A 14,203-nucleotide genomic window follows, 5' to 3' on the forward strand; every position below is an offset into this window, starting at 1 on the left:
CTACAAATGTAGAGGACGACGTTTCGAAAGTCTTCCGCCTATTTGTGTAGATTTGCACAAAAGTTCTAAAACAAATAAACTCGTATTCTTTGTTGCAGAAATAAAAATAATAGTTTATCTCTTTGATAACTGACAGAGGGCGCTTTATGTTTGTAGTTAAGCACAAAGAGCTATCTGTACTCTTCACACCATGAGTATCGAAACCCGGTTTCTAGTGATAAGTCCGCAGACATCCCGCTGTGCCACTGGGAGATAGGTGTTTTATAGTTTTTTATTACAGCTACTCCTGTAACTGGTATTATGACTACTTCACAGTTATTACAAAAGCCTCAGATATTTGTTTTTTTTTTCAGGTTTGATTTAAAATACTGGTTAATCATGGGGCCACCTTTCATTACCTTTATATTTTACTAACACGAGTTGGGACATTAATATCATTGAAAACAGATTTTGGAAAATAAAGTTACAGAAGGGACATTCGAATTTTCTGCCACACCAGTTTCTCTATGGGTCTCAAAACACACGCACACGCACAAATACGCAGTTATCTTGACAGAGTTTAACACTAAAAGTACACAGATGAACCTCTGAAACGGGTCTCTTTTTTTTTTTTGCTCTATAACGCAGACACGCAGAAGAGCAGCAGCGTCAAAGCAGGTGGTTCTTCAGCTAATATACACGAACCAGTCAAAACTGTTTAGTTGTGGTCACGTGGCAAACAAGCTCCACCTCTAATCAAAATCGGACTAGTGAAGTCGATCTCACACTCTTAAATGCGCAAACTTCTGAGATTCGAGCACGTTCTTGGTGAAATCGCATGTGCGTGTTCTACACGTAATGTAACGTACAGAGCTGCGCCCTGTTGAGTCAGAGGTAATGCTGTTGACATCACTTATGCTCAAAGATCTTTTAAATGTTCAGTGGTACGGCGGACAAGCACTAAAACCCAATTCGGTATGAGAGAAACCCTCAGCCTACTTGGTAAGTAACAGTTAGGAGAAATATTGTAGTTTTAAAACTATTCCAGACATTCTTTGTTTAGATGTTTAGACTCCTGCTGTAAGTTGTTATATAAAAAAAAAGTGTAGAAGAATCATTACTATTTTCAAATTTCTCTAAAGTTTTCTATAATAATTTAATTTTCATATTTATGCTAGACTTGGACTCCTGGTGCTAGTTTCTAGAATTGGTAGAGTGAAGATCATGATAACTTTCTTCAAGAAAATAATTCTTTTTTTGTGGTTATAAAATTTATACAAATCTAAAGGTCAGTATAGAAAAGGGGATGTAGGCTTAAAAGAGCAGTTTTTTTACTATGTTTTTATCTTTGACCAGAATGAGCTATGGCACAAAAATTTCAACCAACAACCTTAGGAGAAACTATTTAAAACTATTGAGATTTATTTTCTCAACAGCGCTTTAGTTCCAACCTCCATCCGGTTTCGAGCCAACTTCAACAGAAACACGTTAGAGTTACTAATACTTAGATTATTTTTTCTCTGATTAAAACTTAAGTTTCAAGTCTACATCCTATTTCGAGCCAACTGCAACAGAAACACGTTAGAGTTACTAATACTTAGATTGTTTTTTCTCTCATTAAAACATAAGTTTCAAGTCTACATCCTATTTCGAGCCAACTGCAACAGAAACACATTAGAGCTACTAATACTTAGATTATTTTTTCTCTGATTAAAACTTAGGTTTCAAGTCTACATCCTATTTCGAGCCAACTAACTGCAACAGAAACACGTTAGAACTACTAATAGCTATTTTTTTTTCCATTAAGACGTAATTTTCAAATTTCCAAATCTATTCTGTTGTTCCCATAAAAACTAATTCCGAATTTTCATTTAGTTTCAAATTGTTATTTTTTAAAGTTAATAGCATCTCCAACTACCTTATTTTACTTATACGTCTACCTACATAAAGGGATTCTATTTGACTGATATATTAAGATTACGGTTCCGTTAGATGAATTAGATTGCTTGGTTTTTTAAGAATTTCGCTCAAAGCTACACGAGCGTTAGTCGTTCTTAATTTAACAGTGAAAGACTAGAGGGAATTCGGGTAGTCATCATCACCCACCGCCAACTCTTGGGCTACTCTTTAACCAACGAATAGTGGGATTGACCGTCACATTATAACGTCCCCAGGGCTGAAAGAACGAGCATGTTTGGTGAGATTCGAACCCACGTCCCTCATATTGCGTGTTGAGCGCCCTAACCACCTGGCCAGAGGAATTAAAAAGAATTTTAGCATTGTGAACTCTCGTGTCACTCTTTAACGTTGATTTTTTTTATATTATTGGAATATATCACAACCTGTAAAATAGCCAATGAACATTCTCGTATGTAATTATTTATCAAACTCATTAATGATAAATTATACTTTGTTACAGAATGTGCTTCAGGTATAATTGTAGCAATTATACACGAAGCTAATGTTTAATTTCTTGTTGGTTGTTTTAGCTCTTTATCTTCCACTATACGCTAAAAAAGGCAAGTATTTAACTTTTCTTCTCCGCCCACCCGCAAGTCAATCTGGTGGCAAGTCCTGTCATCTGTGATTTGTGTTAAGAGCTCTGAGCTTTCAGTAAGACTCTCTGTCTTCACAGACACTTTATGTGATAGCTTTTTAGTTTGTATTTAGTATTGTGTGATACAAATTTAGCATTTATTACTCATTATTTGACTTATATAAAAAACCTCTGGTTACACTTGTGAAAAATCCTCCTTTCTTCCTTTTTGTAAAAAAATCTTGTCTTTACATTTATTTAAAACTTCCCTCTTTGCTCTTTTGTAAAAGTACTCTGTTTACACTTATGTAAAAATCACATTTTTTACCCTCATGTCAAATCTCATTTTTTTACATTAATGTAAAAATCCTGTGTTTACATTTACGGAAAAATCCTCTTTTTACGCTCATGTAAAAAAGCCTCTATTTACACTTATATAAAAATCTTTTTGCTCTCATGTAAAAGTACTCTGTTTACACTTATGTATACATCCTTTATTTACAAATGTGTGCGTGACGAGGAAAAATGCTTTGTAAGAGGAATGATTGGTTACATTTTATAAGGTTGTGTTGTACTTTATTAATGCGCCATTGTGTAGACGTTTAGAATTGGTCGTTTTATGTTACATCGTTGAACCTTTCCGACTCTTCCACGAAATGCACTTTTTGTGCACCTAACTACTTCTGTTGTACATAAATGGTCGAAACGCATCAATGTAGAAGTGTAAATGTATTTCAATGTTTGGGCTAAGATAAGATAAAAAAAGAAACAAATCTTGAATGTCAAAATGTAAAGTAATCAATGTTACACAGTTATAGTAAAGTAATCAGTGTTACACAGTTATAGTAAAGTAATCAGTGTTACGCAGTTATTGTAAAGTGATCAGTGTTACGCAGTTATTGTAAAGTGATCAGTGTTACGCAGTTATTGTAAAGTAATCAGTGTTACACAGTTATAGTAAAGTAATCAGTGTTACGCAGTTATAGTAAAGTAATCAGTGTTACGCAGTTATTGTAAAGTGAGTAACACTGATTACTTTACTATAACTGTGTAAAACTGATTACTTTACTATAACTGCGTAACACTGATTACTTTACTATAACTGTGTAACACTGATTACTTTACAATAACTGCGTAACACTGATCACTTTACAATAACTGCGTAACACTGAGCAGTTATTGTAAAGTAATCAGTGTTACGCAGTTATTGTAAAGTAATCAGTGTTATGCAGTTATAGTAAAGTAATCAGTGTTACAAAGTTATAGTAAAGTAATCAGTGTTACACAGTTATAGTAAAGTAATCAGTGTTACACAGTTATAGTAAAGTAATCAGTGTTACACAGTTATAGTAAAGTAATCAGTGTTACGTAGTTATTGTAAAGTGATCAGTGTTACGCAGTTATTGTAAAGTAATCAGTGTTACACAGTTATAGTAAAGTCATCAGTGTTACGCAGTTATTGTAAAGTGATCAGTGTTACGCAGTTATTGTAAAGTAATCAGTGTTACACAGTTATAGTAAAGTAATCAGTGTTACGCAGTTATAGTAAAGTAATCAGTGTTACACAGTTATAGTAAAGTAATCAGTGTTACGCAGTTATAATAAAGTAATCAGTGTTACACAGTTATAGATTTCTACTGTAAAAAATGTCCAGTCTCTATAGATATTGTACTTACTTTAGCATAAATAATTACTCACGTTTTTTTGTTGTTTTTTTTTTGCTTTCGTTTACTTCAATGAATATGATACGGTCCTTTAATCTTAAGTCTGCTTGGGTCACTGTAGAATTCTTGGAATTATTAATATCAATCTCCCTCCTACAGCAACGCTTACGTCATTACCTTGTTGAAATTTGGAAAGTAACTGTCATTAGTCAATAGAATTCATCATAAAAATTAGAAATGGCAATAATTGTATTGGTATTCCTTTCTGTTCCAGGATTGATATCTAATTTGAATTTTCATTAGTGTAAGCAATTACCCTTCTTCCGCGCACGACAACGACGTATTATGCCACATTTCTCCGTGCACAAAATACAGTTTAATAGTGTTAAATCTTTACAAGTTAATAGTGTCAAATCTGAAAACTTATATCTACTTGGAGAAATGAGGACGATGCAAAACCAGTTTGATTCCGATATTAAACTGATAGAGCAATTTAGGATTATTAGACTAGTTATGGAACAGTGAAGTATTAGACTAATGAAGTAGCTGAAGAGTATTAGACTAATAATGTAGCTGAAGAATATTATACTAATGAAGTAGCTTAAGAGTATTAGACTAATAATGTAGCTGAAGAATATTAGACTAATAATGTAGCTGAAGAATATTATACTAATGAAGTAGCTGAAGAGTATTAGACTTATGATGATGTAACTAAAGGATATTAGATTAATAATGTAACTGGAGAGTATTAGACTAATTCCTTCAGTTACATCATCATCAGTCTAATACTCTCCAGTTACATTATTAATCTTATATCCTTCAGTTACATCATCATAAGTCTAATACTCTTCAGCTACTTCATTCTTCAGTTACATCATCAGTCTAATATTCCTCATTTATATTATTAGTCTAATACTCTTCAATTACATTATTAGTCTAATACTCCTCATTTATATTATTAGTCTAATAGTTAGACTAATGATGTAACCGAATAATTCTAGAGGGATTATGTAATTGTAGTTATTTGACAAAACTGACGATATAGTTTACTGATGTTTGAAGGATGATGTTTTTTTACTTCTTAAATTAATTTAGACTAGTTCTGATGTTAGATTAATCTCTTAATCAGAATATCTTAATGATAATTGGAAGTTACATCATCAGACTGGTTATAGAACTCAGATGTATTAGGGTGATGATGTAATAAGTGGACACCGGACTAATGAAGTAACTGAAGATTATTTGTCTGATGATGAAACTAATGATGTAACCAACTGTCATTAGATTGAGAATGTAACTTAAGTTTATCAGAGAGGAGAGAGTATCACTGAGCATGAGTCAGTTTCAAGTTGTTACAGGACTTGTTTTACTGTTTTTTTTTTTTGTATTTTAGTTGCTGACTATCACCAACTAGATATTTACAAACGGAACGATGACTGATTAAAAACGGAGTGGTGTGATAATTAGTTGAAACCTATCTACTTGTTTGCAACAATATCAAACAAAAGATAACTTTAAACTGATTACCAGTGTCTATTTCAACAAAGATTTTAACACAACTTAATAAACGTGAATTGCGACCAAATCTTTACGTGTATTATACTATCATATCTCAATAAACACTTCATATTCCAAATATTTAGAAGTAAGTTTATTGAACTTAGGGTAGTATAGTCTAAAACTATGTAATTATTTTTTTTCAACTTATTCGCAACAAGTTTTTAACATGTAACAAACTGCTAACTCTTGGGCACTAATCGGTTACACGTTCTTAGCTGAGGCCAATAACTCTCGGGTACTAATCTGTTACAAGTCGTTAACCAGTACCATACTACTAACTTTCGGGTACTAATCTGTTACAAGTCGTTAACCAGTTCCATACAACTAACTTTCGGGTACTAATCTGTTACAAGTCGTTAACCGGTACCATACCCTAACTTTCGGATACTAATCTGTTACAAGTCCTTAACCAGTATCATACTACTAACTTTCGGGTACTAACCTGTTACAAGTCCTTAGCCAGTACCATACCCTAACTTTCGGGTACTAACCTGTTACAAGTCCTTAACCAGTAACATACTACTAACTTTCGGGTACTAACCTGTTACAAGTCCTTAACCAGTAACATACTACTAACTCTCGGGTACTAACCTGTTACAAGTCCTTAACCAGTACCATACCCTAACTTTCGGGTACTAACCTGTTACATGTCCTTAACCAGCAACATATTACTAACTTTTGGGGTACTAATCTGTTACAAGTCCTTAACCAGTATCATACTACTAACTTTCGGGTACTAACCTGTTACAAGTCCTTAATCAGTACCATACAACAAGTTTAACATAGTAATAAATGTAAAATGTTTCGCCCATCAATATGTACCTGATTATGACAAAACGTTGTACATTTGTAGAACTTGTAATAAAATTATCTTCATTACCAATTCAAGCCATCTTCAAACTTTACTATCTCAAAGTGAGTTCCTCGTCATCAGAGTTGTCTTAATTTGTTTCGAAGTTAATATTAGTTATCTTAATTTGTTTTGAAGTTAATATTAGTTGTCTTAATTTGTTTTGGAGTTAGTATTAGTTATCTTAATTTCTTTTGGAGTTAGTATTAGTTATCTTAATTTCTTTTGGAGTTAGTATTAGTTATCTTAATTTGTTTTGGAGTTAGTGTTAGTTATCTTAATTTGTTTTGAAGTTAATATTAGTTGTCTTAATTTCGTTCGGAGTTAGTATCAGTTGTGTTAATTTCGTTCGGAGTTAGTATTAGTTGTCTTAATTTCGTTCGGAGTTAGTATTAGTTGTCTTAATTTCTTTCGGAGTTAGTATTATTAGTTGTCTTAATTTGTTTTGGAGTTAGTATTAGTTATCTTAATTTGTTTCGGAGTTAGTATCAGTTGTGTTAATTTCGTTCGGAGTTAGTATCAGTTGTGTTAATTTCGTTCGGAGTTAGTATTAGTTGTCTTAATTTCGTTCGGAGTTAGTATTAGTTGTCTTAATTTCTTTCGGAGTTAGTATTATTAGTTGTCTTAATTTCTTTCGGAGTTAGTATTAGTTGTCTGAATTTCTTTCGGAGTTAGTACTTCGAGAGCTTAACTTGTTGTATATTTCGAAATTGTCCAATTACTACTGTCACACTAAGATATTTTTATATATTTTGCTTCCTAAATTTATTAGACCGGGCGTGGCCTATTGGTTAACGTGTCTGGGCTGTGAACTCGAAAGTTCATGGTTCAAGACGCCTTGCTACAAATTCGCGAACTTCACTTTGAGGCCACGAATGCATTATAAGTCTGACAGATTAGTCTCACTATTCTCTCAGAAAGGAATAAACCAAGAGGTGGCGGTGGGTGTTGTTGACAATCTGTCTTGTCTGTGAGAACAAAATTAGTGATGGCTAAGTTCAGTCTTCCAAATTACTAGACTTACAACTGACTTACTTTATTTATTTTAGGCTTACCAGATCATATATATTAATTACATGTGTCATGATTACTTTATACTATGTATTATAATGATCACGTGGGTTTCAGTATATGAGATAAACAGTCACGGATCGGAATAATAATTTTAACTCAGTTACAAAATCAACAGTATGCCATTAAAAATACTAATTGTGGGAAGAGAACACAGATTTTTGAACGAGCTTGTTTTACATAGAGTACGACGTTAAAAATACTAATCATGGCAAGAGAACACAGATTTTTGAACGAGCTTGTTTTACATAGAGTACTACATTAAAAATACTAATCATGGCAAGAGAACACAGATTTTTGAATGAACTTGTTCTACATACAGTACGACATTAAAATACTAATCATGGGAAGAGAACACAGATTTTTGAACGAGCTTGTTCTACATACAGTAAGACATTAAAAATACTAATCATGGGAAGAGAACACAGATTTTTAAACAAGTTTATTTTAAATTCAATACTACATTAAAAATACTAATCATGGGAAGGGAACACAGATTTTTAAACAAGTTTGTTTTAAATTCAATACTGCATTAAAAATTCTAACCATGGGAAGAGAACACAGATTTTTAGACAAGTTTGTTTTAAATTCAATACTACATTAAAAATTCTAACCATGGGAAGAGAACACAGATTTTTAAACAAGTTTGTTTTAAATTCAATACTACATTAAAAATTCTAACCATGGGAAGAGAACACAGATTTTTAACATGCTTGTTTTACATACAGCATGACAATAAAAATACAAAAATCTTCTCAGGCGGAGAATACATTTATAAGTTGTGGTAATCTACAGTACGTATCTTTCAATAGTTAAGTTTGAAAAACAATTGATTATTTTTATAACAAAGCGTTGCCTCCACCTCTAGTATCGAACCTTAATATAAAAGGAAACAATTAGCTCATCCTACACATATATGAGTAACATCTCTTACCATCACCTGGTGGGCTAAATGACCCCAGAAAAGAGCAAACACTGGCAGTATGTGTACGTGTGTGTGTGTTAGATGTAAACAATAGCATGTTTGATTTCGAAAGCGTGTTATATTTGTAAATAGACTTCTACAAATAAACTCGGTCGATATCCATTGTAGAGAACAGATATTTCTATTAACACCTGGTACTACAATCGCTAACTAATAGCCAATCGTGGCCCAGGCAAGATAAATGGTTGCTTAGTTGCGAGCAACAATAAGTTCCCTGAACTGTTGTGAAAGATATATATATATACCTTAGATTTTCCTTTAACACTTTATGTATAGACAGCTTAATTTGAAATCAGATGACACACACGTATGAGTTAGTATGTTTCCAGAATTTTCGGTTTAACTTTTGATGATCTATTCGCTTAATGATTTGTTAAATCTTATTTTGCTAGAAGAGGAAAATGTTTCGGAATGAAATATATATAAAATCGGAAACCCTCCTTTAAACCCTCCTCTGTAGTCAGACTGTTTGTTTGTTTGTTTAATATTGAACAAGAAGTAATTTAGATCGTCAACATCATCCTCTCCTCGCAAACTCTTGAGCTGCTCTCTTTTCTGATCGAACAGTGAGACTTAACAGTTTGCGACAACGGGTCGCGAACCGTGAATCTTCGGAATCACAGTCCAGGCATTCTAATCACTGGGCCACGCCCGGACTAGGACCAATTGAATCCGGTAGGTTTTCTCCTGATGTGGAATATAACTTTGTGATTGGAAAATTCAGAAACTGCACGCGAACTCAAAACAGATATGGAAACTACAGTAATGATGTCAGAACATTCTACAGCATAAAACGTCCATAAGGAATACCGTCTTTCCTGTGGCGCGTTTTATATCATGCAGAGAGTAGAAACACAGTTTTTTTTTTTGTTTCACAACCATTCAGTTATCGAGACAACTTTCTTCCACCGAGTTAGAAAACGTTCGTTATTAATTTTGTTACTTTTTTATTTAAGTATTTAGTATGACTGATAAAATCAAATAATGAAAAAATAAAACTGTTTCTCGATGTATAACTTTCCAGTCTTGCCTGGTGTTATTTCTCGAACTTTCTGCAAAGTATCAAAAACAATAACACAAGTTAAATATTTTAGACATAATTAGATATTAGTGAGCAAGGTATGTCACGTTCATGTCCAACAGCAAATTTTCTAACACCCAACAGTTAAAATACGTCATAAAAAAATATATATATAGTGTTTCTAGAACTCGACTAATGGGATTATAATGACGTAAAAAATGGTTGCACATAACACGTCATACATACTTTTGGGCGGCTCGTGCGAAAGTAAACACTGACTAAACACAGAACAGCATTAGTTATTTACCGAACCTTTGTTCTTTCCGATCGAATCACTCGTTAATCTGATTCATTCTGTAATGTTTGTTGAGGATGAGATGAGCTGTAAGAAATGTTAGATAACTGCAGAAACAATACTGTGTTGCTTTAACATTCTTAACTGTAATTTGTCGTTCAGAAACAATACTGTGTTGCTTTAACATTCTTAACTGTAATTTGTCGTTCAGAAACAATACTGTGTTGCTTTAACATTCTTAACTGTAATTTGTCGTTCAGAAACAATACTGTGTTGCTTTAACATCCTTAACTGTAATTTGTCGTTCAGAAACAATACTATGTCGCTTTAACATTCTTAACTGTAATTTGTCGTTCAGAAACAATACTGTGTTGCTTTAACATTCTTAACTGTAATTTGTCGTTCAGAAACAATACTGTGTCGCTTTAACATTCTTAACTGTAATTTGTCGTTCAGAAACAATACTGTGTTGCTTTAACATTCTTAACTGTAATTTGTCGTTGTTTGTTCCTGAAGAAGTGATTCGTGCCAAATTCGCCTACGAGTTATTTTGCTTATCCTCTAAACAAACAACCGTTCAGGCACGCTGGCTATGATAATGTCGTGTCGCAATAAACAGGTTGGCCCTAATCAGACAGTGTATGTTTGTAATTAGCTCCAAGATAACAGAGATTTGTTGATGTGTACTTTTCGGAAAGGTTATATAACTCGTTGTTGAAATACCGAGAAGCACACTTAATCAACGAAAGCAGTAGTTTGAAGTGACGTAAGCAGAGCGTTGTGATATATAATTAACACAACAGGCAGGGACAAGGCTATAGCTTTCCGTAAACAAACGCCTTACTCGTGTTGTGTGAACCTCACAACAACTTGGTAATTCTCTTCAGCTGCCGGTAGAAGTGTTGTGGGCGACATTAGTTAGTGTGCGAACTCTAGTGCTAATTCGTAACTTTGCTACATAAACGAGCGAATGATCTCGATAAGTGTATATTGTTAGCTAAACTGAAAATAAGTTACAATAATTCTAGTCCGAGAGACTGATCTCTTCACAACAGTGATGACGTAAAAAATGTCATCAAACAGCGCCTGAAAGAAGTATCGTTACTTGACAGTTTGGACAGTGTGTATAGGAAGGACGCAGTAATCTTGGAAATCAAGAAACTATTTACTGAAGTCAAGGTAAACATTGCAAAACATATTACAATAACCAATAATGTATCTCCCTTTTGCGTAAAAGCGAAAACTCTGCTGTTCTAGTAAATTTACCCTACCGAGGGGGTCCACTAAAGTCCTTAAGTTATTGTTTATCTTTTATTATTGTTTTTTATGAAAGTTTTTCTTTAATATTCTAAGATACATTTTCATAGACATCAATTTCGGCGATAAGCCTGATGGTTTACTACGCTAAAATCCAGGGCTCGACTTCCCGCGGTAGACACAGCGTGTAGTTTTTTGGTTAACAATGAACAAACAAAAACAGAGCAATCATTTCAGTATGTATTAATAATAACATATTAAAAAAGTCGTTAAAGGATAACAAAAGTTATATGTTATAGATATGTGTGTACATTTTATAAGCCTTGCTTACAAATATTGTGCTGTTACTTGATACTTTGTTCTTAAACAAAACAAACTGTGTATTGCAAAGGAAAGATACCATAACATAAACATAACAGTCATGGTAATAGAAACTAATAATAACAGTAGTACAAAAATCGTGTTTTTCATATGACGTGAAGATAATATTTCTCCACCAGCCGCAAATCGCAAAACATTTGCGATAGTTTTCATGCCCTTCACTTAAAGTTTCCTTATTCTACCATTTTCACCCACGACATTTACGCTTTATTGCAGGCATTATGTGTTAGATCGCTAAATTGTAGTCTATTGTTATTTTTTTTTATAAATTACGCAGTCAGACAAACAAACTCACATGGACTTAACTTTAATAAAACTACACATGCGTAACTATTTAAACTACACGTAAAGTAAACTATAAAGTATAGTAATGGTACTTATAATATTGTACAGAGTATGAAACAGTTATGAGTGTTCAGTTTATGACAAATTGAAACAAAGAAATTCACAAAAACGAAGCATAAGACCTGTAGTAAAGAAAAAAGTAGCTAAAAGGTGTTTATAGCAGTCTAAGAAACGAACTGAAGCTAAATTATTGCAAAGTAAAATAAACGTAAAGCTGTAATGAAGGCAAACTTAGCTGAATATACAGAAGCGTCTGAATGCGTGTTCACAAATTGATAAGCATTTGGTTTTGAACGAACTGCGCATGCGTATTTTAAACATAAATAAGTCGAGAAAGCCAATTGCATTTGTATTTAGTGTAATGTTGATTTTTTTAGGAAATTACAAGCTGTTTAAGTGTTTTTGTGTGAAATACTTTGCAAATAAAATACTAAAGTTGAAATCGAAGCCAGTCGTCACGTGAAAACAACGACATTGTGCCATTGTGTAGCATACTCATTGCATATAAAAGTTTGACTAAACAAAAAACAGGTAAATTTATTCTGAATAAAAAAGCCAATATGCAATCCGGACTCCTCGGACAAAGGCCTTTCTAACGATATGAGATTTGTAGCGTTCGATAGCGAAATTTGCTAGAAAAATTTCGGATAAACAAACAGATAAACGCAAGCGTATTATTTATAAAGATGAGCTTTAAAACTAAATTAAATTGTTCTTAATGGCTATCTTTGCCTTTTCCTGCATATACAGTTTAGAAAGTTTGAACTTCTGAAATTGAAGTTATAAAAAAATGAAAACTTGTTTAAGATGTAGTTAACTTAAGCCATAACACCGGTTTCCAGTTAATTGACAAAGACACGTGCAAAGTTTAACAAAGGTTCGTGAGAATTACCATAAGGGTACACATAACAGACTAAAAGGCACGATGTTAAACCAAGCGCAGTATATGTTAAAGTGTTTACATAATACAGTCTAGAAGGTGTTAAAATAATTAGACATAACCCATCATAAGATACGATATGTTAAAATGTTCACGTAACAATATAGAAAGTGTAAAGACAATTAGACTTAACAAACCAAACAAATCTTTGACATGCGTAACAAAAACTTGAATTCCTAGATTTTCCAAAATAGAAACATTTACAAGAACTTAAAAGTCATACAAAGTAACAAAAAACAATGATTTTGCTAAGAAATAATGCTATTTATAAGAGATTTGTTTGCATATATTTCTATATTTTGCACGTAATATTTATGCTAGCTACGTATGTCATTATCTGTATTGTTCTTATACGCGTACAGTGTTCACACACGTTCTTTGTTTTGTTCTGCAACTGTAGATGGCCCCCTAGTGGCACAGCGGCATGTCTGCGGACTTAGAACGCTAGAAACCGGGTTTCGATACCCGTGATGGGCAGAGCACAGATAGCCCTTGTGTAGCTTTGTGCATAATTAAAAAAACTAACAAAAACAAACAAAACAATCAACTGTAGCTGAAGGAGCGAAAACAACACGTCGCTCTATTACTTAAATACCAATTAAGTTTTAAAATGTCCACCATACTTATTCCTTATCAGGGAAAATATTAATTACACTTCCTTCAAATAATGAGACTTTGCTGTGTGCGGTTCGGGATCGGAAGCATTGTAAGATAAGTAGTGAATAAATAGCCGGGAAATGACTAGGCCGAACTTGTATCAATCAGTAGTATTAATACTCACGCGCTTGACATCGGAAATGTAGCTTCTTAAGAAAGTCGTCACTTCCGGTTCGTATCCATGAATTTTCTCTAAAGCTTCTTCTACCATTCTTAGCTTGGCGCCTCTGGTTTATCTTAACAGAGGAAGTACTGTGTTTCCACTACTCGACACTCTACTCAATCCCTCCAGGAAGGTACTTACCACAGCATTCATTGAGAAATGGCGGTTTGGCACTCGTCTGGGTGTCCAACTATTCTAACTGAACGTAATGCTTTTTTGGCTGCTTCTACTATATGTTGGTCCTCTAAAAAGTTAACCCTTATTCTAATCATTTCAGGAAAGCAGTAGAAAATTTTATGCTAACATTCAAGAAAGCTTAAAGAATTGCAAATTCTTATTTTATTTTTTAAATAACATTGGTGCTTAGAGGTCTTAGTAATAATATAATTTATCTCATTATGTTTATGAACGCTCTTTATGTGAGACATAGGTGTCTTAATATATTGATACATTATCTTAGATGGCCAGGTGGATAAGGCGCTCGACTCGCAATCTGAGG

At 33.3% G+C, this 14,203-nt stretch overlaps 1 protein-coding gene across 4 annotated transcripts in view; it reads left to right on the forward strand.

Annotated features, from left to right (window-relative positions):
- The first annotated feature begins 784 nt into the window (after window positions 1-784).
- LOC106469258 (PR domain zinc finger protein 16-like) overlaps window positions 785-14,203 on the forward strand; it is a 20,919-nt gene continuing 7,500 nt past the window's right edge. For 2 of the 4 annotated variants that reach the window (XM_013929736.2, XM_013929739.2), the window contains exon 1: window positions 785-981. In XM_013929736.2, coding sequence (XP_013785190.1) covers window positions 957-981 — 25 coding nt within the window. In that variant the 5' untranslated portion in view covers window positions 785-956. Of the gene's footprint in view, window positions 982-10,718; window positions 11,141-14,203 lie in introns of those variants that run through there. The other 2 variants (XM_022397725.1, XM_022397727.1) reach the window with 1 other exon arrangement.

The sequence above is a fragment of the Limulus polyphemus genome, unplaced genomic scaffold (assembly GCF_000517525.1).
Source record: "Limulus polyphemus unplaced genomic scaffold, Limulus_polyphemus-2.1.2 Scaffold3380, whole genome shotgun sequence".
NCBI lineage: Eukaryota > Metazoa > Arthropoda > Merostomata > Xiphosura > Limulidae > Limulus > Limulus polyphemus.